Consider the following 25,525-nt stretch of genomic DNA (forward strand, 5'->3'; position numbering starts at 1 on the left):
ATTTCATATTATAAGACTTCAAAATTTTACCAATTGGATGGGTGAGGAATAGTATCTTTTCATTAAATATATGCCACATTTAGTCAAAACTGTCTGATTCCACAAAGCGAGTTGAGTCCTGGCTTACTAGAACTCATGACAATCTTCATTAATCAGAACCTATACCTCCTCAAGTTTTTCTATAGCAATTCTTCAATGATAAAAAGAAAAATACTTAGGGGGCACCTGGATGGCTTAGTCGTTAAGTGCCTGCCTTTGGCTCAGGGTTCTGGGATCGGGCCCTGCATTGGGCTCTCTGCTCAGTGGGGAGCCTGCTTCTCCCTCTTCCACTCCCCCTACTTGTGTTCCCTCTCTCGCTGTGTCTCTCTCTCTTTCAAATAAATAAATAAAATCTTTAAAAAAATACTTAGAACAAGAAACTACATTTATTTCTCAGAGTGATTTACATGTGATGAAAAGGTACTGTTTACAATAAGAATTTGTTTCCTCTTTTTTATTTTATTTTATTTTATTTTATTTTATTATTTTTTAAAGATTTTATTTATTTATTTGACAGACAGAGATCACAAGTAGGCAGAGAGGCAGGCAGAGAGGGAGGAGGAAGCAGGCTCCCTGCTGAGCAGAGAGCCTGATGTGGGACTTGATCCCAGGACCCTGGGACCATGACCTGAGCCGAAGGCAGAGGATTTAACCCACTGAGCCATCCAAGCGCTCCTGTTTTTCCTCTTTAAAAAAAAAAAAAAAAAAAAAAAGATTTAAATTTATTTACTTTACAGAGAAAGAGAGAGAGACACTATAAGCAGGGGGAATGGTAGGCAAAGGGAGAGGGAGAAGCAGGCTCCCCTCTGAGCAGGGAGCCCAATGTGGGGCTCCATCCTAGGACCCTGGGATCACAACCTGAGCCGAAACCAAGAGTCAGTGCTTAACTGAGTATGCCACAAAGGTGACCCTAAAGTAATTCTATTTTTAATCTTTTGAGCAATTTTATACGTTTTTGCTCAGTGGCTGTACCAGTTTGCATTCTCATCAACAGTGCATGAAGTTTCCTTTTTCTCCACATCCTCGCCAACACTTGTTGTTTCTTGTGTTTTTGACTTTAGTCATTCTGATAGGTATGAGGTGATATCTCATTGAGGTTTTGATTTGCAATAACGTCTAAAATTTTCAAATTAATGTATTATACTACCAACTCTTATCTATAAAAATAAGGTAAGTGTCAGAAGGAACAGCTTAAAAAATTTAAAGTATAAGCCTAGGGAATAGGGGAGAAAGTAGTAGGGCACAAATTGGTTTTATTTTTCTGATTATTGTACTGTTTGGCTTTTATTTTTTAATTTTTTTTTAAAGATTTTATTTATTTATTTGTCAGAGAGAGAGAGGGAGAGAGAGCAAGCACAGGCAGACAGAATGGCAGGCAGAGGGAGAAGCAGGCTCCCTGATGAGCAAGGAGCCCGATGTGGGACTCGATCCCAGGACACTGGGATCATGACCTGAGCCGAAGGCAGCTGCTTAATCAACTGAGCCACCCAGGTGTCCCTATTTTTTAATTTTTTTAAAAGATTTTATTTATTTATTTGACAGAGAGAGATCACAAGTAGGCAGAGAGGCACACACACACACAGAGAGAGAGAGAGAGAGAGGAGGAAGCAGGCTCCCTGCCAAGCAGAGAGCCCGATGCGGGACTCGATCCCAGGACCCTGAGATCATGACCTGAGCCAAAGGCAGAGGCTTAACCCACTGAGCCACCCAGGCGCCCCGTTTGGCTTTTACAAATGATATATATGCATCTGACATTAACAAAAAATTAAGTTTAAAAAAATGTTAAGACAAAAAGGAAATAAAACCTCTAATGGCAACTCAGTTACTATTTTGGGATACCCAAAGGGAATTCTCTACCCCAAGGGAAAAAAGCGTTAAAAATTATTTAGGAGAAACACTTTTCTTGTTTTTACTATGGAAATTTAGGGGAGCTGGTGGTAGAAACACATGAACACGATCATGATTTCTTGATACAGGCATACAGGACCTGAGGATGGTAGGATATGACTAGATAGGGAAACAATCCACCCTTTCCTCTACCAGCACTGGTAACATCACTTGGTGGATGGGAAACACTGAGCTACAGTGGAAAATAAGGTCTGGAGCAAGGGTAACTCTGTGGAATAACCTGAAAGCCAAAGACTTGTCTTTCAGTAAAGACCTGATTATTAATAAGCAGGGGCCAGTTAGAACTACCACTAGGAAAAACAGTCTAGCCATTTGCCCAGTCAAATGATACCCATTATAAGTCTCCTCCTAATTCACATTATAACCAAGGCCATCTACTAAGAGATCTATCTTTCTTAGACTCTCAGTATAGTTATTAGAACAAAATTTCTCCACAAGTAGGGACTACATTTATTATTATGTTATCAAACTATTTATTAAATACCCATTGCATAAGGCAAGGTATTAGAGTAAATGAAACAAAATGGCAGGTTCCCTATCCTGAATGTATCATTTTTGGAAAAAACAAAACAAAAAAACCAACGCTCATTATGTTGTCTCATCATCATCACAAATAGCACCAACAGTGTGCCTGTTCTCTTTCCAAACAATTAAAGGGAGATGGTAGACATGAACAAATGCTGCTCTAGCAAATATCTTACCTGGTACTGGAAATGAATGGGCTGTAGCTGGCTGTCATTCTGAGTCATCTTTCTGGCGAGGGCCTCTTTCAGTGCCAGGGCTTTATTCAACTCAACAAGCTCCTTAGACATTTGAGCTTGACGTAGAGCATGCTGAGTAGTGAAAGCATCAGAAGACCTACTGGTCTCTGGACTGGTTTCCACTTGCTAGAAAAGATCAGGATAATGATTTGTAAGAGAAAGAAGCCACTGGAGTTCCTTAGGTCCTGCTTCATCAGGTCTCACACCACCTCTCCATTACTAGTACCACCGTTCTTTTAAAAATATGGCTTCTTGTAGATTTGCATTAAACATATAAGATGAATTGAGCCTAGGCTATTTCCCTGTGCTCACGGCACCTTATTTCTTATATCCTTTAACTGACCCTTCTAGAGCACACTAAGTTTCTTGCTCTTTCCTTTATTGATCAGGCTAACATTTCTTAGCTTTTATCTCATTCTAAGGGGACTTTACGGGAGAAAGACTTCTGGAAATGGCACTTTAGGAATGATGGCAATGGAGAAGAGGCTTCATTTATTCTCACAGAGCTCACCTGTGGCACCTGATTTATCTCCTATCTTTCTTCTTTCAGAATATGAAAAATTCTGATACATGTTTATATTAGGGGGGAAAAAGATGTCTCAAGCAAACCATTGTCTGGCCTTCCATTCTGACTTTACTCTATAACCTTTAGCCAACATCTAGTATATTTTATCTATTCTTGCAACTCAAACACTCCAGATATTCTCCTTGGTTCTTTTAGCTCCTAACCATCCCATCCACAGAAAAAGTATGATGAGAAAAAAAGATCTCTCCCACGTCTCTTCTCTGATGCATTTTCGACTCTGCCAAAATTTCCTGATTTGTTCCTTTCCTCATTCTAACTTGCTAGACAGCAGATGCAGGATACTAGCATCTAACAAGGAATCTGTAAGCCAGATTGCAAATAAGGAAAATGACATCCTTGAGATGCCCTGCCATCCATCACCGGTTACACTAATTTATACTATTAGAGATGGAGCCTATCCAATTTAGGGGTTTTCCAAAGCTGACATTTACACTCAAGATTTCTGGATTTCCAAGGTATTCTATGGACGATGGTAGCAATCGGGGATGCTCTTCCTCAGCTGAGTGATACATTACAGGAAATGGCACAGTTAAATCTCCTAGTTCTACACAAAGCCGATTACTTACAGCTTCTGGTTCCACTGTAGTATCAATGGCTGCAGCCATGCAAGCAACAGTTTCATCCTGCAATGACAAATGATGTTTCAGTTTAGGAAGAGACTCTGAACTGAAGCTTACTAGTGGATTTTATATTGCTTATTCAGTTTTTTTTTTTCAAGTGTATGTAGAGACTGTTTAAGGCGCTGGACCCATTTTGTGGTATATATACACCCAAACCACAGATTGCCAGTTCCCACCTCTTAAGTCTATCCTTGTTATAAGGTCAATTGTGTACTTGTTAAAAAAAAAAGTGGGGGGGGAGGTCATGTGGCAATTGACATATTTATTGCACCTCTCCTGCTCTGTCAGAGAACAATCGTCCGGAGTGAAACATTAGCCGTTCTCACAGGCCAAAGTTTAACCCATTTTATAGACTCTACTCTTTCTTTCTGTTTTTACCACCAAGTTTACCTCTATGATATATGGGTCTAGCCAGTTCTCATGGACATACCACCCTAAAAACAGACATATGAAATAAAGATAATGCAGTAGAAAAGTGAATAGAATGAAAGGTTATTTTTTGTTTGTTTGTTTTTATAGTCAGTTGAGGTAGCAAGAGCCTACACTAGGAGATACATTCCACAGGTAGACACCCCAGAAAGATGTGCTCATGAAGTCAGACAAAGATCCTGCAGCTTTTCTCCCTCATATACATAAGAACCAATCAATCATACAACAGCTATTCCAGGTAGTGGTTACTTGAAGGGAAAGAGTAAGCACGGATTCCTTTCCAGAGAAGGGCTATTCCTCTTTTGGGCATTGGAACAACCATCTAAAAGGGGAACCTAAAACCATGTATTAGGACCAATTTGTTCATAGACTGTCATACGAGTGAGCTCTGTTCTCCCCCACTGGAATGTAGTTAGGCTTTATTTGGCATTGGGCTGTATGGATTACCACTTCTGTTTAAGTGATTCTGCAAGCCCTGGGAAGAAAGGATTCCTTCCAGGAAGTCACATGATTAAAGAGGTCACAGGTGAAGAAGCTATTGGCTCAACAGCAAAGAAAGAATTCAGGGTTAGCACACAGAGTGTCTGGATCAGTCCAGTGAAACATTACATAGTTTTTGAAACTTGAATCTCAGTACCTTCAAGGCGAGGAGCAAAGAGGCCCTTAGTTAAGTGCTATTTGTAAAGTACTTCCCTGCCCAGAAATTCCCAATCAGTGAGACTCAAAGAAAATTCAGAGGAATCTCCAGTGTTCCCACATCCCTTCTCATCATCACAATACTCATGATCTTCAAAGGGCCAGACATGAGACTCTTCTGGAACAACAGCACTTCAATATACTATAGGTTAACAGTTACCCCTTTTTCCTCCCCTATTTTCAGTTTCAGTAAATGGCCTACTTATAGACCTATCCTAGATTAGCAAAGCCTGTAACACTGGCTTTTGGAGACTTTTTTCTAGTACCTTCCAGAGGGTTAGGATCAAAGTAGATGGGTTAATCTTTGAAGAAGACATGTTACTGTGGGTTTACCTTTTGGTCTGTGGCCCAATAAAATTTTGTAATGTGAAAGTTTAAGCTTTGGTGACATGTTCTACATGAACATGGTAGGATTCTGCCTTCATAATCCTAAATACAAATACATGACAATAGGATTTATTTCAATCTAACAGCCTTTCTCTCATTCTAAGGCTGCAATGGAGAACCTCTCGTAAGGTAAAAATACATGATTTGCTGAAGGCGATGGTCAGGGAAACAAGCTAGGGTACACTGAGCTATATTATATTAACCAGCAATACCCTCCCATATGAAGTTCGCACTGGGAGGCAGTAGGTCATACCATTACTGGGCATGCAAGATGCTTTTTATGGAAATGGTCTTAGAGGAGGGGGTAAAAACAGCGACAATAAAATTCGATTTTGTGGGAAGTGAAAGGACTGCATGAATTTCCTCACAGGTGACTATAGCAAGGAGGTTTGTTTGAATTGTGTTTTAAAGGAAGAAATGGTACAGTTTAGTGCTTAAAGCCCCAGGGGGAAGATTTGGGAACAACGGTTGCCTTCATCACTAAAAAGGGGGTGTTCACCTGTCACTTAAAATAAAAATAGTTTTAATCCAGAACGAAGGGCACAAGCACTTATATTTGAAACATTTTGCTTTCACTGTAGTGAGTCTTAATAAAAGCCACAGGATACATTGTTGTATATTTCCAAAAAATATGTAGCTGGGAGGGTCCCCAAACAATAGACATGGAGAACTCTGATTCAAGAGTCTAGCAGGAGCCGTGGGCAAAGGGGTTTACTCTGCCTAACTGTGCTAGTGGAGGGAAGCCAGGGAAGGGCTTTATCAGCTTGTGGCAATCTTTAGTACCTTCTCGTTTCAGGCGCCAAGTGAATTTTCGTGGCAGATTCAGCGATTCTACAGAGTCCCTGTGAGTCAGCCACCACTAGCGACTTCCCTCTAGAGGCACGCCAGGCACCAGTCATATCACCAGATCCTCACTGCGGATATGCCTTCTCTTCTGTTAACGACTGGTTTCCATGGGTTTCCTTCATCCTCCCCATGTGACTCGAAGCCCCAGAAATGAGGTGGTGGGAAATCCTCTAAGATCGGTGTGGTGGCCATGAATGATGGTGTCCTGGGTCACTCTTTTGTGATCATTTAAGCTTCAGCTCCAGTATGGTTCCACAACCTAGATTATCTTAATTTTGAGGCAGCTCACACAAGGTGTTCAGACATCAGATGTTTCAGCTATATTTAAGTGGAATTATCGATGGTGAAATTTCACCTTGCGATAGCCATTCTCTGGCATACACTCTATAATTTAGCCACAATGAAGTCCTTATTATGTTCTAAACTTTCATCCCTTTTTGCTTTGGCATATACCTTTTTATATAGGCTGTCTTTTCCTCTTTGTGTGACAAACTTCTATTCATTTTTTAGAGCCCAGTTTCTCCTGTACTGACTTCCTGAATTTTCCAGGCAGTTAATCACCCTTTGCTCATATTGCTGATGTAAAAGGATTAAAACAGAAAGAGAGGGTTCTTAGTTTTCCTTGCCTCCTTTCCCCCTTCTTTGCCACCTCTCCCACCTGTGAACCTTAACCAAAGAACAAACTACAAGGCTTGCAAGAAGGACTCTGAAAATAATTGGACAGTTAGCAGGATGGGGTTGCACCATTGTTCTTAATTTAAGCAAGAGGCACAAAAACTGGAACAGGCTCCAACCAGAAGTTTTGCGGCAATTAACCACAGAACTGCTACCTGAGCCAAACCACAAGGACACCCCATCCCCTTGCTTCTCACCTTACAAAACTCTAATCCTGCTTTGACTCAGGGAGTTACCTGGAGTTCAGGAGCTCCCTGAGTACCTCAGCTGAATGATGCCTTTAGCCTCTTTTGGAGTCACTTAAACTATTTTCTCTTGACATTAATACAGTAGTTAGCAAGGTCACACAGCTAGTGAGTGGCAGAATTGGGTTTTAACCAGGGTCTGTGTGGCTCTGGAGCCCAGGTTCTCAACTGCTGTGGTCTGTGTGTTGGACAAATGAGCTGTAATCTCAGACTGCTTGGGACAGCTCTGAAAGGTACTACTTGTTCCAAAACACTGCTTTCTAGTCTTTCGGGGACTTTACTCATTTAGTTTATTGGAACTCATCCTAACCCTTCCTTCAACAAGAATGTATAATATTTTTAAAATTGACTCTTTCAGAGTAAAATACAGGTGTAGCTGATTCTGTGATACCGTTCTGACAAGTCTAGAAAACACCGGGCAAGAGCTGAAATGGAGAAATCACTGTTCTGATAGAGTTAAAGCCTCTGCCCAAGAACTAGAAATTACCACCAGTCATTTATGAACATGTCAGGGGTTCAGAATGATAAACAAGAGGCTATAGATGGAACAAAACCAACCATAACCCCTTAATCAACCATGGTCCCTTAACATAATATGATTTCAACTTAAAAAAAAAAAGTATATATGCCTAAGGGCTAAGCTAGAGAAGGAACCCAAAGATAAAAGGTCTTTAGGGTGGTTGGATTGTAAGAATTTTTCTTCTGGGAAAAACAAGAAATACCCGCTGCCTACCCCCTCCCCCACTACCATTGTAGTTCTAAAAATAAATAAAAATTGGAATTTACAGAACGATCATTTAAACTAATTTATTACTGGTTAGAAAGGAGAGCTATGGTATTCCCTGGTTGCTCTAAGTTATCTGTCAGAACCCAGTGTGTTTAGAATTGAGGTGTGGTACAAGGCCTCTTGTTAAGTTAGCCTACACTACACAAGTCAATGACTGCCGCCATGCTACAGGGCAATTTTGCAACTGCTCTGTTGCTGTGTCCAGCATTCAAGTAGAGTACTGAAATCTGAATGTGCCATTGCATATGTAAGCTATGAGTGTTTTGATTGAACAATTTAATATTCTGATCGTACCCAGTGATCCATGATCTCTGTCCTCGAACAGCTCACAATCTAGTTGTTTTCGGCAAAAGCCAAAGGCACAGAGTTGGACACATGTATAGGCAACAAGTGAAACAAACGAAAGCAATATGTCTATTTACACTGCCCCGCCTTGGCTTACCGATAGCTGGGTAATCACGTGCTGTAGGTTACGAATTATCTCTACATTTTCTTTTAATTCCTGGTCTTCCAAAGTTTCCACTAACTTCTGAAGATCCACTTTGAGGCTGACAATTCAAACAGAGGAACCCAAAGGTTAATCATACTGCAAAGACCAGAGGATTGATGATTATATACTAAGGTTATAGGTCACTCACAGACATTTGGTATGAAACTTACGCTGCATGCTGCCTGAGTTCCTCCAGCTTGGCGTTCATCTTTTCATTCGCTTGTTCTGTCTGCAACAGAGACCCAGGAGATCATCAGTGGCGATGCCGGACAGCCTCACCTAATTGTGCCCTCTCTCCTATTTCTATGCATTAAAACCTGGGTAGAGAAATTGCCTCCTTTGCTGTAATCGAGGATTCAGTGGGCTTTGGTGATTTAGTGAGAAATGACGTTTTTTTTTAACAGTCATGGAAATTAGCCCTTCAGTCAACATGAGCTACTGAAAATAGCATCCAAGCAGCTGGGTCTTAGGCTTGCCATGAAGCTCAGACTATGGTGTAGAGTGTGAAGCCTTAATTCCATATAGAACTTTGCAACTGGGGGAAAAGCAATACTTCCTGGCACACTACTCCCTGCTGTTTGCAAAAAAAACCCACTTACTTTAAACTGCCTCCTACGCTCTACTGTTCCCTAGCCCTAGCATAAGGGCACTGAAAACATAAAAGGGCCTCATATGAGTTGAGCTTTTTTTTTTTCAAGTTACACTATCTGATATGGTAGGCTGGTTTTAGTAAGAAAAAATAAGAAAAAGGGTGAGGCATAAGAATATGGCAGAGGGAGATACATTTTGGGAAGGGTGATTGATAATTTCCATTTTATCTCAATCACAGTATCTGTAACATGCAAGATGCTGCAACAGATTAGGGAAAGACAGTTTATAGAGGACAACAGTGTTGTGGTTGTTGACATTCTAACAGGACATCAAGCAATAAGCCTTCCCCGTAGCCAAGTTCAGAGGGGTATGTGGCTAGAGTAACAGGTGCTGTCTGTTAACATTGGCCATAAGCACACATGTGTGAGATGCAGCTTCTGGAGTTACTTCAAAGGCATAGAACGCAGTACTAGAGACAGAAAACTGTATATAAAAATCCTCTAGTTCTCATTTTCACCGTTCCAGGAGCAATGGACAATGGATATGGGATTTGGCCCTCTTTCAAGAATCTTTAAGCAGCTTAGGCCTCCCTGACTAGAGAGCACACAGATGCATGAAGGTGTATAAATTACAGATGTTCAATCACATTTTGGTGGAAACTCATTTTTGCTTTTGGCAACAGCTGTGCTATTAAAAATTGAGTTGTATTCAGACTAGTAGAAAAATGTTAGTGGTAGAGCCGGCACGCACCGATTCAGGTTACTATCAGACAGGTAGTAGGATATGGAACTGGAGAAATCAGTTATATAGGGATCCACTCTTTGGAAATTAACCGTATGTGAAAGGAATTAACATTAATTTCCCAGCTGTTCTAGCTCACCATGGCAGCTGTTAGGACAGAGTACAAAATGTGACATTAGGGGAAGGGAGGTAGAGAAGACCTAAAATCTTACTAAGGGGACAGTTACTTGCTATTACAGACAATGATTAGGCAGGACTTTCGGTGACAGAAGGATCTGGTTCTTTTCTCTCTGGTTGGTATTTTAGAACAAATCTACTTTAAAATCAGATTCATGTGGATTCTCTGTGGTGGATATATAGGATATATATGATTCTTTCAACTTTTCTGTATGTTTGATTATAAGCCCATGTGTCTACCCTAGAGGGGCTCCATGGAGGATACGGTACTATGAATCCATTTCTTTCTGCATAACTCGTCTCTCATAACGGAAAATATTTCCAAAACCAAAGCTAGTAAACGTCCAGATTGCTAGTGGCTTAGTTGTGGGGCCTCACCAAAATGATCCTCTCCAACATCTGGGCTGTCTGACCAGCTGCTTCGCTCAGACCACGACTTAATTTTTCATTCTCCTCTATGAGGGACTGATTCTTCTCCATCAGGGACTGTAGACTTTCTGATGGTTCCACACTAAAACAAAGAAAGAAATGTATTAGAAACAGATCTGTTAATAATACCTATATCAAAGGTAGATAAAAATATATCCCATAGACCTTTTAGGTGTGGGGAGTTGGTTTAAAATTAACCCCCAAAAGTCTGGGAAAAAGTGGGTCCATTCCAATCTATCCTTCCAGTCAGGTCATATATTGAATGAATAAGAAATATATGCCTGAAATACTTTGAATTAATGCTTTGCGGGAAGGTAATAATTCAGAGCCAGCCACGGTTGCAACAGAAATGACTAACCTCTACCCTTGGCTCTTGGTTTAAGATCTTTCTATTTGTGCCATGTAGTTAAGAAGTGAAGGCTAAGCAAAATAAGTCAATCAGAGAAAGATAATTATCATATGATCTCATTCATATGTGGAATTTAAGAAACAGAACAGATGAACATAGAGGAAGGCAGGGAAAAAATAAAACAAGACAAAATCGAGAGGGAGACAAACTGTAAGAGACTCTTAATCATAGGTAACAAACTGAGGGTTGCTGGGGGGGGGTCACTGGATGATACACTATATGTTAATTGAATTTAAATAAAAACAAACAAAAGAAGTGAAGACTAACTATAGCTAAGATGCATGTTGTCTCCCTCCTCTTCACACTCCTTCTGTAGCTGAAACTCCCTCTCAATCTCTCATTAAAGATTAGGGAAGCAAGGAAGGAAGAGGTAAGGAGGAGGTAGAAGTGACACTGCTCGGGGCTGAAATTTAACCTTATCAATATAAGTCAGCTACCTATTTACTGAAGTTTAGGGAAATAGCATTTAAGAAGTCAGAAAGTTGATGTAATGACCAGTGGCCACCGAGAGCACATTTCACAACTCTCCATAAATGTTCCCTTCTAAATGTCTGCCTTGCTTGAAACCTCTTGTTCATTTGTCTATCAATTTTAAATTGCTTAGTGTGGGTGGTGGCAACAATGGTGTCCATATCAAGTAGGGGTGGAAGGGAGGGACAGAAATAGCTTGAAGGAATACATACAGATAAGAACCTTTGGAACTTATGCAGATTACTTGATGTCAGTTCCAGACTAACGGAAAAGACCAACAAGATGGTCTTGGAAAAGACCATCAAGTTTGTTTTTTGTTTTTGTTGTTTTGTTTGTTTTGCAATCCACTGGGATTTGTTGTTCAAAAGACTGGAAAATAGGACTGGTGAAAAAAGATCAGAAGAAATATGAAAATTTGGATCTGAAGGAGACTGAAGGGAAAAATGAATAGTTGCCAAGGCTATAATAAAGAGGAAAAAAAGGACAGGGAACAGCTGTTCCCAATCTCAATAAAGGCTGGAAAAGGATTTCAGGAATAGATGCCCTCTCACCCAGCTTAAGACCTCCAGGAATTTTTAACAGAAAATCTTAACATGCTCTTTATCACAAAGTTAATAGCAAGGCCACACCATAAGGTCTAATGTTATACTACTGAGAATTTACTAAGACTTTTTAAAAATTATTTTTAATTTAAAAAAATTTTTAGGGGCGCCTGGATGGCTCAGTGGGTTAAAGCCTCTGCCGTCCGCTCAGGTCGTGATCTTAGGGTCCTGGGATAGAGCCCCGCATCGGGCTCTCTGCTCAGCAGGGAGCCCGCTTCCTCCTATCTCTCTGCCTGCCTCTCTGCCTACTTGTGATCCCTGTCTGTCAAATAAATAAATAAAATCTTTAAAAAAAATTTTTAAAGATTTTTGTTTATGTTAGAGAGAGAGAGAGGGAGCGTGTACATGAGTGCACAAGCAGGGGGCTAAATGCAGAGCATACACGGGGCTGGTCTCACTGCCCCAAGATCATGACCTGAGCCGAAATCAAGAGTTGAACACTCAACTGACTGAGCCACCCAGGCGCCCTGAGAATTTAAGACTCTTATGAAAGAACGTTCAGTTAAAATGTGGATTATAAAGACAAACTATTGGCAAATTTAGTGTTATTTTAGATTGCTTTGATATTTTCTTATTGTTATTAAGCTGAAAACTTCCATGCATCATTTATGAAAGTTGACAAGCTCCAAAGTAATGATACTTTAAACTCAATAGTTTTCTCCTTCTAAAAATTTCCAAGGTTTCTCTAAATGGGGGGAAATACAATGGAAAGCCAGTGTTTCCTCTTTTGCAGGCTATTTAATGGTCAATGCTTGGAATTCAAGTTAGCTGAGCATGTGCAAATTGATAAATGTTCACAGAAAATTAATGCAAAAGCTTCCATGACTCACATTCAAAGAGAAAAGAATATAATCCTAGGACAAAAAGCGAAAAAAATCCATTTATATGAACTGTACATTTTGTAAAAGGCCTTTATGAGAGGTTTCTTTTTTTTATTTGAGAAAGAGAAAGAGCACAAGCAGTGGGGAGGGGCAGAGGGAAAGGGAGAAGCAGACTCCCCCTGAGCAGGGAGCCTGATGTGGGACTTGATCTCAGGACCCTGGGATCATGACCCGAGACAAAGGCAGACGCTTAACCGACTGAGCCACCCAGTCATCCTGAAATGTCTCTTAAAATATACATTTTTGAGGGGCATCTGGGTGGCTTAGTGGGTTAAAGCCTCTGCCTTCGGCTCAGGTCACGATCCCAGAGTCTTGGGATCGAGCCCCACATCGGGCTCTCTGCTCTGCAGGGAGCCTGCTTCCTCTTCTCTCTCTGCTTGCCTCTCTGCCTACTTGTGATCTCTGTCTGTCAAATAAATAAATAAAATCTTAAAAAAAAAAAGAAATGATCAGTCCGTTAAAAAATATATATATATACATTAATAAATTGGTAACTGAATATAATAAAAAAAGAAAAAAGAAAAAAGAAAAAAAAGGGGAAAAATTGGATTTTGTGGTGATAATTGTACCACTCTGTAAATTTACTGAAAACCACTGAATTATACACTTATAGCAAGTGACTTTTATGGTATGTAAATTACATGATCAATAAAGCTGCTAAAAAAAACAGAAAGCAATAAAAAATTTGACTAACTTTACTACGTAAAAATTAAAAATTTTTGTGTAACAAAAGCCCCATAAACAAAGAAAAAGAGAACAAATTAGGAGAAAATATTTACAACACACACTACAGCCAAAGGACTAACATCATGAATATATAAAGAACTGTTAAAAATAAGGGCCAGAATTAGGGTGGCTATTATTTTTTTTTTTTAAAGCAGAGGGGCACATGGGTGCCTCAGTCACTTAAGCTGCTGCCTTCAGCCCAGGTCATGATCCCAGGGTCCTGGGATTGAGCCCTGCATCAGGCTCCTTGCTCAGCAGGGAGCCTGCTTCACGCTCTCTCCTCCCCACTCGTGCTCTCTCTCTCGCTATCTTTGTCTTTCTCTCTCTCAAATGATAAATAAATAAAATCTTTAAAAAAATAATAGTAAAAACAGAAAATAGCAAGTGTTTGGTAAGGATTTGAAGAGACTGTCACTCTTGGGCACTGCTGGTAGGAATGCAAAATGGGGTAGCCACTATGTAAAATAGTATGGCAATCTTATTAAAAAATTAAAAATAGAATTACTATATGATCCAGCTATTCCAGCTTTGGGTCTATACCCAAAGAATTGAAAGCAGGGTCTTAAATCATTCGTGGCAGCATTATTCACTGTAGCCAAAAGGTGGAAGTAATCTGTGTCCCCTGACAGATGAATGGATACAAAACATGTGGTATATATGTACAATGGGATAGTATCCAGCCTTTAAAAGAAAGGGCATTCTGACATATGCTACGACATGGATGAAACTTGAGGATATTATGCTAAGTGAAACAAGACAGTCACGAAAGGACAAATATTACATGATTTTATTCATATGAAGTGCTTAAAATAATTAAATGAAAGTAGTGTGGTGATGGCCAGGACTGAAGGGAGAGGGGGAAGTGGGGTGTTATTGTTTAACAGGTATAGACTTCCAATTTTGCAGGATGAAAAAAGTTTTAGATGATAGATAGATGGTGGTGATGGCTGTACAATAGTGTGAATATACTTAGTGCCACTGAAATGTATACTTGAAAATGGTTAAAATGGTGAATTTAATTTTATGTATATTTCATCACAATTTTTTCAATAAGGTCCAAAGGATCAAAAACCCTGATAGAAAAAATGGGACATGTGAACAGATAGCTCATCGGAAAGAGATAGAAGTGGCCCTGAAACATATGAAAAAAATGCTCAAATCCACTCATAATTAAAGAAATTAAAATTAAAACAAGATACTGAGATAGTACGCCTCACCTATGCGATTGGCAGAGAAAAAGCATGACAACACAATCCTCTGGTGAGGCCTTGGGGAAACAAGCGCTCTCATATGCTGTTGTTGGGAATGCAAACTGGTGCACCCCTTCTGGAAGGGAATATGGCAATAAGGCAATATCTAACAAAATCACACAAGCCCTTATGTTTTGCCTCAGCAATCCCATTTCTAGAAATCTACCCTGAAGATAAACTACTAATAACATGAAAACTGAATAACACAAGGTTATTCACTGCAGAATGTTTGTAATTACAAAATACTGGAAACAACCTAAATATCCATACATAGGAAAAGTCATTGAATTAATATGTTTGGCATGTGTACACTAAGAAGAATACCATGCAGCTGTGAAAAAGTGAGGAAGATGTCTATGAACTAGTAAAAGTGATTTCCAGGAAATGCTGAGAAGTGGAAAGCCACAAAGACTATCTGTGGTATACTACCATTCATATAAGGAGAGGATATGAAAAAATATATATAAGTATATGCTCATTTGTACAGGAGAAATATAGGAAGGTCAAGCCAGAAACTAAAGAGATTGGTTAAATACAAAGAAAGGAGAAAAGTGGTAAAAATAGGGTGCGATGGGAATAGGATAGCAGGGATGAAGAGAAAATGACATTTCCCTGAGTATTTAAAAAAAATTGGGGTAAATAAAAAACATGTAACAAAATTTACCATCTTCACCATTTCTTAAGCGTACATACAGTTCAGTAGTCTTAAGTATATTCACATTATTGTACACTGGATCTCCAGAAATTTTTCATCTTGCAAAACTGAAACTTACACCCATTCCACAACCCCCTGTTCCCAGTGTCCCCCAAGTCTATTCTTTCAGTTTTCTGCCATTGCTTTTGTGTATTTTCTTAAAGTATTTTATTATTTATTTATTTGATAGACCCAGAGAACACAAGCGGGGAATGGCAGAGGGAGAAGGAGAAGCAGGCTTCCTCCCCACTGAGTAGAGAGCCTGACATGGGGCTTGGTCCCAGGGCCCTGGGGTCACAACCCTAGCCGAAGGCAGACACTTAACTGACTAAGCTACCCAGGTGCCCCCTGCCATTGCTTTTATTTCTACACTGTTCTTTATGTTCACCTATATGGACATAGGCCTTTGCCCTATGTTTTCCTCTAGTTCTTTTGTGGGTTCTTCCTTTTTTTTTTTTTTAAAGATTTTATTTATTTATTCGACAGACAGAGATCACAAGTAGGTAGAGAAGCAGGCAGAGAGAGAAGAATAAGCAAGCTCCATGCTAAGCAGAGAGCCTGATGCGGGCCTCGATCCCAGGACCCTGAGATCATGACCTGAGCTGAAGGCAGAGGCTTTAACCCACTGAGCCACCCAGGTGCCCCTGTGGGTTCTTCCTTTTTAAAATTGTGTGAAAACATATAAAACCGGGGTGCCTGGGTGGCTCAAATGGTTAAGCGTCTGACTCTTGGTTTCAGCTCTGGTCATGATCTTAGGGTCGTGAGATCGAGCTCTGCCTCAGGCTCCATGCTCAGCAGGGAGTCTGCTTGAGATTCCTTCCTTCTCCCTCTGTCCCTTCCCCCAACTAGTGGATGCTCTCTGTCTCTCTCTAAAATAAATAAATGAATCTTTAAAAACAACATATAAAACTTACTGTCTTATCCATTGTTAAGTAAACAGTTGAATAAAGTGCATTTACGTTGTCATAAAACAGATCTCCAGAACTTTTATCTTGTGAAACTGAAACCCTATACCCATTAAACAACTCCCTTTTTGCCCCTCTCCCCCAGCCCTGGATCATCACCAGTCTACTTTCTGTTTCTATGAATTTGATTTCTCTAAGTATCTCATATGAATGGAAACAGACAGTATTTTTTTGTGACTGATTTATTTCACTTAGCATAATGTCCTCAAGTTTCACTCATGCTATAACATGTACTAGGATTTCCTTCTTTTAAGGTTGAATAATATTTCACTACACACACACACACACACACACACACACACACACACACACATTTGCATATTTGCTTTATCCATTCATCCACTGGTAGACATTTGTGTTGCTTCCACTTCCTGCCTATTGAGAATAGTGCGAATATTGCTGCTATGAACATGGGTGTACAGATATTTCTTTAAAACCCTGCTTTCAATTATTTTGGATATATAACCAGAAGTGGGATTGCTGGATCATGTGGTAGTTCTATTTTTAACTTTCTGAGGAACCTCCATACTGTTTTCCATAGCAGTTATATCATTTTACAATCTTTCCAGCAGTGTACAAAGCTTCTTATTTTTCCATATCTTTGCCAATATTTGTTATTCAGTTTTTTTAAAAGATTTTATTTTATTTGAGAGAGAGAGAGACAGAGAGAGAGCGTGCATGAGCAGGGGGAGGGGCAGAGGGAAAAGCAGACTCTCCACTTAGCAGGGAGCCAGACATTGGGTTCAATCCCAGGACCCTGATCTGAAGTCAGACATTTTAGCAACTCAGCCACCCAGGTGCCCCTCAGTTTTTTTTTATATTAGTGATCCTCATGGGTATATGGTGATATTTCACTGTGGTTTTGATTCACATTTCACTGTTGAGTATTTCTTGTTGTATAACTCTGACTCTTAAGAGCATCATAGTATTTCATATATCCTTCACATACTCAGAATATAAACAAACAGTTAAAACCAACGAAGATGTAGGGGGAAACCTAAAATGGAATACAAACAGTAACTGTGGGAACCAGTATCTTGCCTGGATACATTAAGCCTAAAGACAAAAGAACTGTACATAAATGTAATCTAGTTCATAAAAGTGTTTCTCACCGGGGTATGGCCTAGCAATTCTGAAACTACTTTATATGTATACTAGAACTGAACAAGTAAGAAAAGAGATTGCAGCTGGTTTCTCACTGTTGGGAAAAGGAGTTATAAATAAGGGGAGGAGGAAGGCTAAAGTGAACTCTGTAGTGTTGGACTGGTATCATAGGTATTGGTATAAAATCATGGCTTTTAATGTATATACAGATGGGATATAAAAATATACATGTGAGCGTATGTGTGCATTACTAGGTATACAGATATTTCCTAGTTCTACCTGCTGAGAGGGACTCAGTGACACCCCAGTAACAATAAGCATACCTAGCACCCAGAGTGGGTTTCTAAGCAATATTTTCCAATAAAAAAAATCAGGGCTCTCTTGAGATATGGTTGATTCTAGAACTGGGGCAAGGAAAATACAAGATGGGTGTGGACATCTCCTGGAAATGCTTAAAAGCTAGAGGGTTGGGGAGCCTAGGTGGCTCAGTTGGTTGAGTTGCAGACTCTGGATTTCGGTTTGGGTTTGTTCTCGGGGTCCTGGAATAGAGCTCCACGTGGGCCTCCGTGTTTGGCAGGGAGTCAGAGGATTCTCTCTCCCTCTCCACCTGCCCCTGTCCCCCACCACACACACACACTCTCTCTCTTTCTCTCTAGAAAGGATGAACAGATCTTAAAAAAAAAAAAAACCACGAAAAAACTACTAAAGGGTATATTAAAGAAATATGAACCATCCTGAAGGAGCTCCTACTGGACAAAGCACAAACAATTTGAGCAATAAGACAAATAATGGTAGTACTGGGTGTTAACCCATAGAGTAAAATGTGTCACATGTGTCTATATGGAAATAAATACATAAATAAATAGGAAGAAATAGCTCTTCTTCACAGGAGAATTCCAATTAATAAATTTCTGAGGCCAGAACCCATGTTCTTTCTACCACATCAGGCGGCCTCAAAGCTAACTAGCAAGTTTGACAAGCTCCCTGCCTTGATACTAAGTGCTGCCAGAAACTTGAGTATATCGGGGGAAACAACCATCAGGAGAAATGGCCTCTGCTAAAATGTACATTTAAAATTAATCTATGACTCTTACTTTATAGATCCAGGCAGTGTGCCTCCATGGGCTTGTAGCAACAAAACCTGTAGCTGTTGTACCTGGGAAAAGCAAAGAAAAATAGTCAGCTAATCACCGATCAAAAGCTACTTATCCCTTATCCGCTAAATTACTACAATTAGCTGTAGTGTAATTTTACTTGATACCTATGAAATCTAAGGCATATTTTAGGCATCATGGAAAGCATCAGGGTTGCTGATTCAGTGACAAAAGTCCAAACAGCATTATATGAATGACTAGTACTTATAAGATGAGCTGTCCCTTTTATCTGAGCGTCTTAATGACTTTTTATTGAGCATCTGTTTTAAAAAAACCAAACTCAGCACCGGGCTAGGTAACATGAGGGGGATGTGAGTAAACTCTCATGTTTTATTCTCAAGTTTACAATGATAAGCCTATGGCTTGAAATGGTAAGAAACAATACAGGAGTGAGGATGCCAGTTCATGAAGTACAGTTAAGTACTTTAGAGTTCTGAGAAGAAGCAAGATAATGAAATTCCACAAGTGTCAAAAAGAAGCTTCCTGGGGTTGGATGTTAAACCAGAGTGTGCAAACAACGATCCTCTCCCATTCCCTCCTATGACGCATAGAGGAGCTGTTCTGCCTCCTGTGACCAATCTCATTGCTTATGCTTTGGATCCCAACTCTTCTTGTCTCCTGATCATACTTTGTTATCCCTTCTCTCTTCTATATCTTTGACTTCTCCATTTCTACAGGATCATTTCTATTAAGATTAAAACATGTTCGGGGCGCCTGGGTGGCTCAGTTGGTTAAGCGTCTGCCTTCGGCTCAGGTCATGATCTTGGGGTCCTGGGATCAAGCCCTGTGTTGGGTTCTCTACCCAGTGGGGGGAGTCTGCTTCTCCCTCTCCCTCTGTCCTTCCCCCCCTGTTCATGCATGCGCACATGCTCTCTCTCTAATAAATAAATAAAATCTAAACAAAGAGATTAAAACGTGTTCAAGTCTCTCCCATCTTAAAACAAAGCAAAAGCACCCTTCTCAATCCCACTTCCTCTTTTGCCCTACTTTTCCCCTTCACAAAGTTTGAGAGAACAGTCTAAACTCATTGCCGCCATTTCCTTTTGTTCACCCCTTGCACTTGCTCCTCAGAATCCTCTAATCTGATTTCTGCCCATAGCATTCCACTGAAACAACCCTTGCTAAGGTCACCAATGATCTGCATGTCACTATAACCTATGGGCATTTTTCGGTCTTCATTTTACTTCACTGTTTGCTAGCATGTGGCTTACCGGACACCATACTTTCCTGCCTTTCCTTCTACACTTCCAGCTGATCTTCTAAGGCTCTTTCTTGGTTAATCTTTGTGCCAATTGTCCTTTAGATGATAAATCCTCAAAGTTCAGTATCAGTCTTCTTGCTTTATATTATACTCTCTCCTTGAAGTCTCTCTGTCTAATGCTTTCAATTACCATCTATAAAGTAGTGACTCCCAAATTTATCTCAAACACAAATCTTTCTGAATTTAGAGCTTTATGTTCATCTACTTCATAGTCCCACTTAGCTGTCTGCTATCCCGAAACCTGGTCCTTTTCTAGTGCGCTCCGGGTCAGGGAACGTGCAGTTTCACATGCAGAAATCTGGGTGCCAAACCCTCATCCTCTTATCTAAGCCACTGGTCAATTCTTTCCATCACCACCACCACCACCCTAAGTCCAAGCCACCATTTATCTCTCACGTGGACCACTGAGTAACTTCTTAACATCTTCTCGATGAATCTACTCTTGCTCCACTATAATTCATTTCTACACAGTAGCCAGACCATCATTTCAAAATGGAAATTGTCACTGTTACCACCCTGCTTAACATCATTTTTAACATCATCCAGGCCTCTATCAGGTCTCTGCTTCTTCTCCAGTCTTCGTATTGGAATACACTTTCCTGGCTCCCTCTGCTCTAGCCACACCGGCATTTCTTCAGTTCTTCAAATGCACTATATGCCTTCCTAAATCAGGACCTTTTCAGACTTGGTATATGCCTGGCACTGCTCTAAGTGTTTTCTGTGTATTAATTCATCTAACCCTCACAAAAACCCTACGAGGCAGGTACAATTATTTCTATTTTATTTTTTTTCAAAGATTTTATTTATTGATTTGACAGAGAGAGAGAGAGAAAGACAGAGAGCACAAGCAGGGGGAAATGGCAGAGGGAGGAGGAGAAGCAGGGAGCCTGATGTGGGGCTGGATCCCAGGACCCTGGGGTCTGACCTGAGCTGAAGGCAGACGCTTAACAAACTAAGCCACCCAGGCACCACAATTATTTCCATTTTATAGTTAGGGTAACTGAGGCACAGAGAACTTGGCCAGGGTACATAGCCAGTGAGTTATAAAGCCAGCATCCGAATGTGGGCAGTCTGACTGCCGTGCAATGCTCTTAACCACTATACTTAGCCACAAATGCCTTTTCTTTTCTTTGGAAGCCTCTTCCTTCTTTTCTGCATAGATAAGTCCTAGTCAGTCCCTCAGATCTCAATTCCAACATTGCTACCTCAGGGAAGACTTCTCAGCTTCGATACATAGCAGAAGACCCTGTTCTATAATGTCATACTACCCTAATAATAGCACACAATCTCATTTTAGAAAATGATATGTTGGTATGCTTATGTATTTGGCATTTGCTTCTCCCACTTAGGCCTTAAGTTCCACGAAGGCAGAAACCATGTTTGCTTTGTTCAGCCACGTATCCCAGCATAGTACCTGGCACATAGTAGCATTCAATATAGATTTATTGCTGGAATGAATGAACAAATAAATGGCTAGGAAGAAGAGTGTTCTTGGCAATAATAATGCACATGAAAGAAAATGGAGGGACAGAACAGAGTATGGTATTTCATAATTGAGATGATACTGTTAACAGGTAAATTACTTGTATTTTCTACAGTGACCCCTAGGAGGGAGGGAGTTAGAGGAAGAGAAGGGAAGGGGAAGCTTTAGACTAACTAAATAGTAGCTCTTATCACCAAGGAGGAAGGCCAGAGACGGAATAAGCACTTCATAGCTGGGAAGCAGTGCAGTGTGGGAAGAGTACTATACCCTGGAAGGCAAGAAAACTTGACCCCTCTCCCAAGCCTGGATCAGTCCAACTAACTACCTCCCTTTTCATCTCCTCTACCAGAGTCACTGAGCTGTTACACAACCATTTGCATGGATACTACCACAGATGCATATGCATTGTCTGCTACCTCTTCCATTTCCACGATTTCAAGCCTCTGTGGCCTCTTCAATCCCTCTACCCTATTATCTGGTTGCTTGTTCTTAGAAGATGACCTTGCCTCCTATACTGAGAAGGTAAATGTTGTCAGGCTGAAAATCCCTCAATTTCCCTTTTTCTCCCTCTAAATTACCATCACTGTACTCTTCCTATCCTAACCTCTTTCCTTCCAGTCTTGGTGGCAGGTATCCTGTTGCTGGTCTAAAGCCAATCCCTCTTCATTTGTGCTCAGGATCTCAACTACTTAGAGATGATCCCTTAGCAACTAGTGCCTATTCTCAGTTTCACTCTCTTCCAACTGGTTCTTTCACTTGTTCAAGTCTCTTGCATATTTTTAAAAACAAACAGACCTATAACCTTTGGCCCTTGACTACCTAGCTACTGTCTTCTTTTATCTTGCCTTCTCAAAAGAAGAGCCTACCAGCTTCTTCCACTTCCCTACCCAGCATTCACTGACTAGCCCACAACAATCTCCTCCTATCATTCCCCTGACCCTCCTCTCACTGAGGTCACCTTGTTGCTTAAACAACCAACCAACCAACCAACCAACCAACCAACCACTTTCCAGTCCTTATCTTTACATTTTATAAATTTGTACTTTTGATGGTCCTCAAAACTTTCTTCCTTTGTCTCCCATGATATCACTGCTTTTCTTCCTACCTGTTGGCTCCTTCTCACTCTCTTTGTGTCTTCCCTCTTTTCCCCATTCCTTAAATACTGCTGTATCCCCAGAGTTCGTCTTTGGCCTTCTTCTCTTCTTGGCCATTCACCCATTCAGCAAATATTTACCAAGTACCCTGAATGCACCATGTACTCTTTGATCTTGTCCACTGTATAATTTCAGCTTCCATCTAAATGCTAATGACTCTCAAATCTGTTCAGAACTCTCTACGTTAAACCCATGGCCAGCTATGTTTGAACAACTGTACTCAGATGTCCCCCAAGCTCTTCAAATTCAAAATGCCCCAAAGTGAATCTCATTGTTTCCATTTTCCCACCTCACTTTGTTTTTCCTCCTGTATGCCCTGACTCAATGATTGGTACTACCGTTTAAACAGTTGTCCAAGCAAGAAACCCGAGAAAAGCCTTGATTCTCCCTTCCATATCAAATGTTACTAAGCAAGCTCTAATAATTTTTCTTTCTAATTTGCACCCTTCTCTTTATTTCTATGGCTACTGTCTTTAGTTCAGGCCATAGTTCTCACCTGGGTTATTATAATAGCCCACAACAGATCTGTGGGAGATATGTTCCCAGACCCTGAGTGGATGCCTGAAATGGTGGCTAGTACTGAACTCTATATGTACAGTGCTTTTTCCTATACCTATATACCTATGATAAAGTTTAATTTCAAAATGAGGCAAGTAAGAGATTGACAATAATAACTAACAATAAAATAGGCCAATTATAATGGTATACCATAATAACAGTTATGTGACCGTGGTCCCCCACAAATGTCTTATCGAGATACTGTCCTTACCCTTTTTGTGATATAAGATGATAAAATATCTGAGTTGAGTGTCTAAGTGGGGTGAATGACACAGGCCTTGTGATGTAGCATTAGGCTACTATTAACTTTCTGACAATCTATGAGAAGGGAGAATCATCTGCATCCAGACCATGGTTAACCATGGGTAACTGGAACTGTGGAAAGTGAAACCATGGATAAGGGGGTGGGTACTGGTGTAATTTATTTTCTTACTTCTAGTCATACCCACTTCTAATCTACTTTCTTTGTGCTTGCTAGAGTGATCTCCCTAAAACACACATTTCACCGTGTCCCCACTTACTTAAAATCTTTCAGTGGCTCCCTACAGCTCTCGGGTTAAATTCCAAATCCTCTATGAGGTCATATAAGGACTTTCATGATCTGATTCTTGCCCACCTCTCTTGCCTCATCTCTCACTGCTCACTTCTTTGTCAGCGAAATCTCTAATGCTACCCTCAAACCTTACATATGACGATAAACATGTCAATAGGAATTACTTTACGATTTTCCCAAACTAACAGAATGCTTAGCTATCATCTCTAAACCTCTGGTAGAGAAGCTGAGAAACAGAAGATCCATCATTCCACTCACATACTTATAATTTTTCCCAACAAATTTTAAGGCTCTTGTACCTGTTGCTTCAGATGATTAAGTTCAGCTGTCTGGGGATCAATATTAACAACAGGTTTGTTCTTTATTTTTCTTGCTCTGTCAGCATAGCGAAGGGTATTTAATGTTTCTTCTAGATTGGAGTCAGCAGGACTCACACAGGCGATCATAAGAGTATGGCTATTACCTCCCAGAGAATCTGAAAAAGAACAACGGGAGGAAATAAAAGCAAACAAGTAGGATGTAAGCAAAGCTGACCATTTGGGTTGGTGGCTTCAAACTCAGAGCTCTTAAATCCTAAGAAAAAAATTCTTAAGAATCTGCAAATTTCCTATTTGTGTTGATAGAAAAATACTAAAATTTTTGATGTGTAAATGATATAGTTTAGAATCCTATTCCATGTGTCCCCCTTATTAAGATTGTGATTTCAGCACTTAATCAATTTAAAATAACTGGGGCCTGACCCGAGTAAGTTAGGAGCCACTATTAGAATTAAACATTCTTAGGATGCCCCCTCTAGGTAGGTTTTAATTCTGCTTAACGGGCACTAATAAACAGTAATCAGATTCATTTTCAGGGAGAGAGGACTAAGCACAGTTGTCATTCTATAGATTTCTTGGCTCTCAAAGCCATAGATGAAGACATCTTTCCATTATCATAGAAGCCTGATTGCCAACAGGTCTATTTCAAAGCTCTTTATCATTTAGACAGCTCTGTATGTGATAGTCCAAAAATCTGTTTACCTGTCCTGTCTTCACATTCTCAGCACTATTATTCTGGGTCACTCTCTTATTTTGAGAAACTTTGGGCTTACCTTGAAGCAGTCGAGTCAACTTGGAATCTCTGTAGGGCACAAAGCCACCCTTTTTGTCATCTCCAAGAGCACTGATTACATTTCCCAAGCACAGGAGGCCTCGGTTAATATTAATACCTAATAGCAGGAAAGGAAATTTACATTGCTTGGTAAAGTATCGAACATATACTTGCATAAAATATATACCTGCTTAAAATGAAAACCCTACAGAAATCTTACATCATCAATCTTAAGGAAACTTCTTGATCCTATTCACTTTTCTGAGGACAAAGGTCTAAATGTTGGATATGCACACTGAATTTGCTGGCACTTCTTGCCCTTTCCCATGGAAACAAAGTAGACACACAGATAACTATCACCATGACAACAGCATTTGTATATTTACTTTTTACATCCATTATCACATTTAATCCTTAAATTAACATGGAGAAATTAGATGAACAGCTATTTTTTATTGTCATCTTGCTAAACTATTTTTACTATCATTTTCACTTTACAGATAAGGAAACCAGCACAGAGGTTCACTGACTTGTCTAAGGTCAAACAGCTGGTGAGTTGTAGGCCTGACATTCCATTTCAGGATCTCACTTAAGTCCTATGCTCTTTCTTTCTTTCTTTTTTTTTAAAGATTTTATTTATTTATTTATTTGATAGGTGGAGATCACAAGTAGGCAGAGAGGCAGGCAGAGAGAGAGGAGGAAGCAGGCTCCCTGATGAGCAGAGAGCCCGATGCGGGGCTCGATCCCAGGACCCTGGGATCATT

At 40.1% G+C, this 25,525-nt stretch overlaps 1 protein-coding gene across 1 annotated transcript in view; it reads right to left on the minus strand.

Annotated features, from left to right (window-relative positions):
* The window catches only part of LOC111161023 (kinesin family member 4A), a 114,175-nt gene that overhangs the window by 45,092 nt on the left and 43,558 nt on the right, over positions 1-25,525 (minus strand). The window contains exons 8-15 of the mRNA XM_022524466.1: positions 24,763-24,879; positions 23,972-24,147; positions 18,604-18,665; positions 10,357-10,489; positions 8,640-8,698; positions 8,422-8,527; positions 3,861-3,917; positions 2,649-2,834 (exon numbers count right to left, since the gene is read on the minus strand). Of these exons, the coding sequence (XP_022380174.1) occupies positions 2,649-2,834; positions 3,861-3,917; positions 8,422-8,527; positions 8,640-8,698; positions 10,357-10,489; positions 18,604-18,665; positions 23,972-24,147; positions 24,763-24,879 (896 nt within the window). The remainder of the gene's footprint in view (positions 1-2,648; positions 2,835-3,860; positions 3,918-8,421; positions 8,528-8,639; positions 8,699-10,356; positions 10,490-18,603; positions 18,666-23,971; positions 24,148-24,762; positions 24,880-25,525) is intronic.

The sequence above is a fragment of the Enhydra lutris genome, unplaced genomic scaffold, assembly GCF_002288905.1.
Source record: "Enhydra lutris kenyoni isolate GAN:26980312 unplaced genomic scaffold, ASM228890v2 scaffoldscaffold81, whole genome shotgun sequence".
Lineage (NCBI taxonomy): Eukaryota > Metazoa > Chordata > Mammalia > Carnivora > Mustelidae > Enhydra > Enhydra lutris.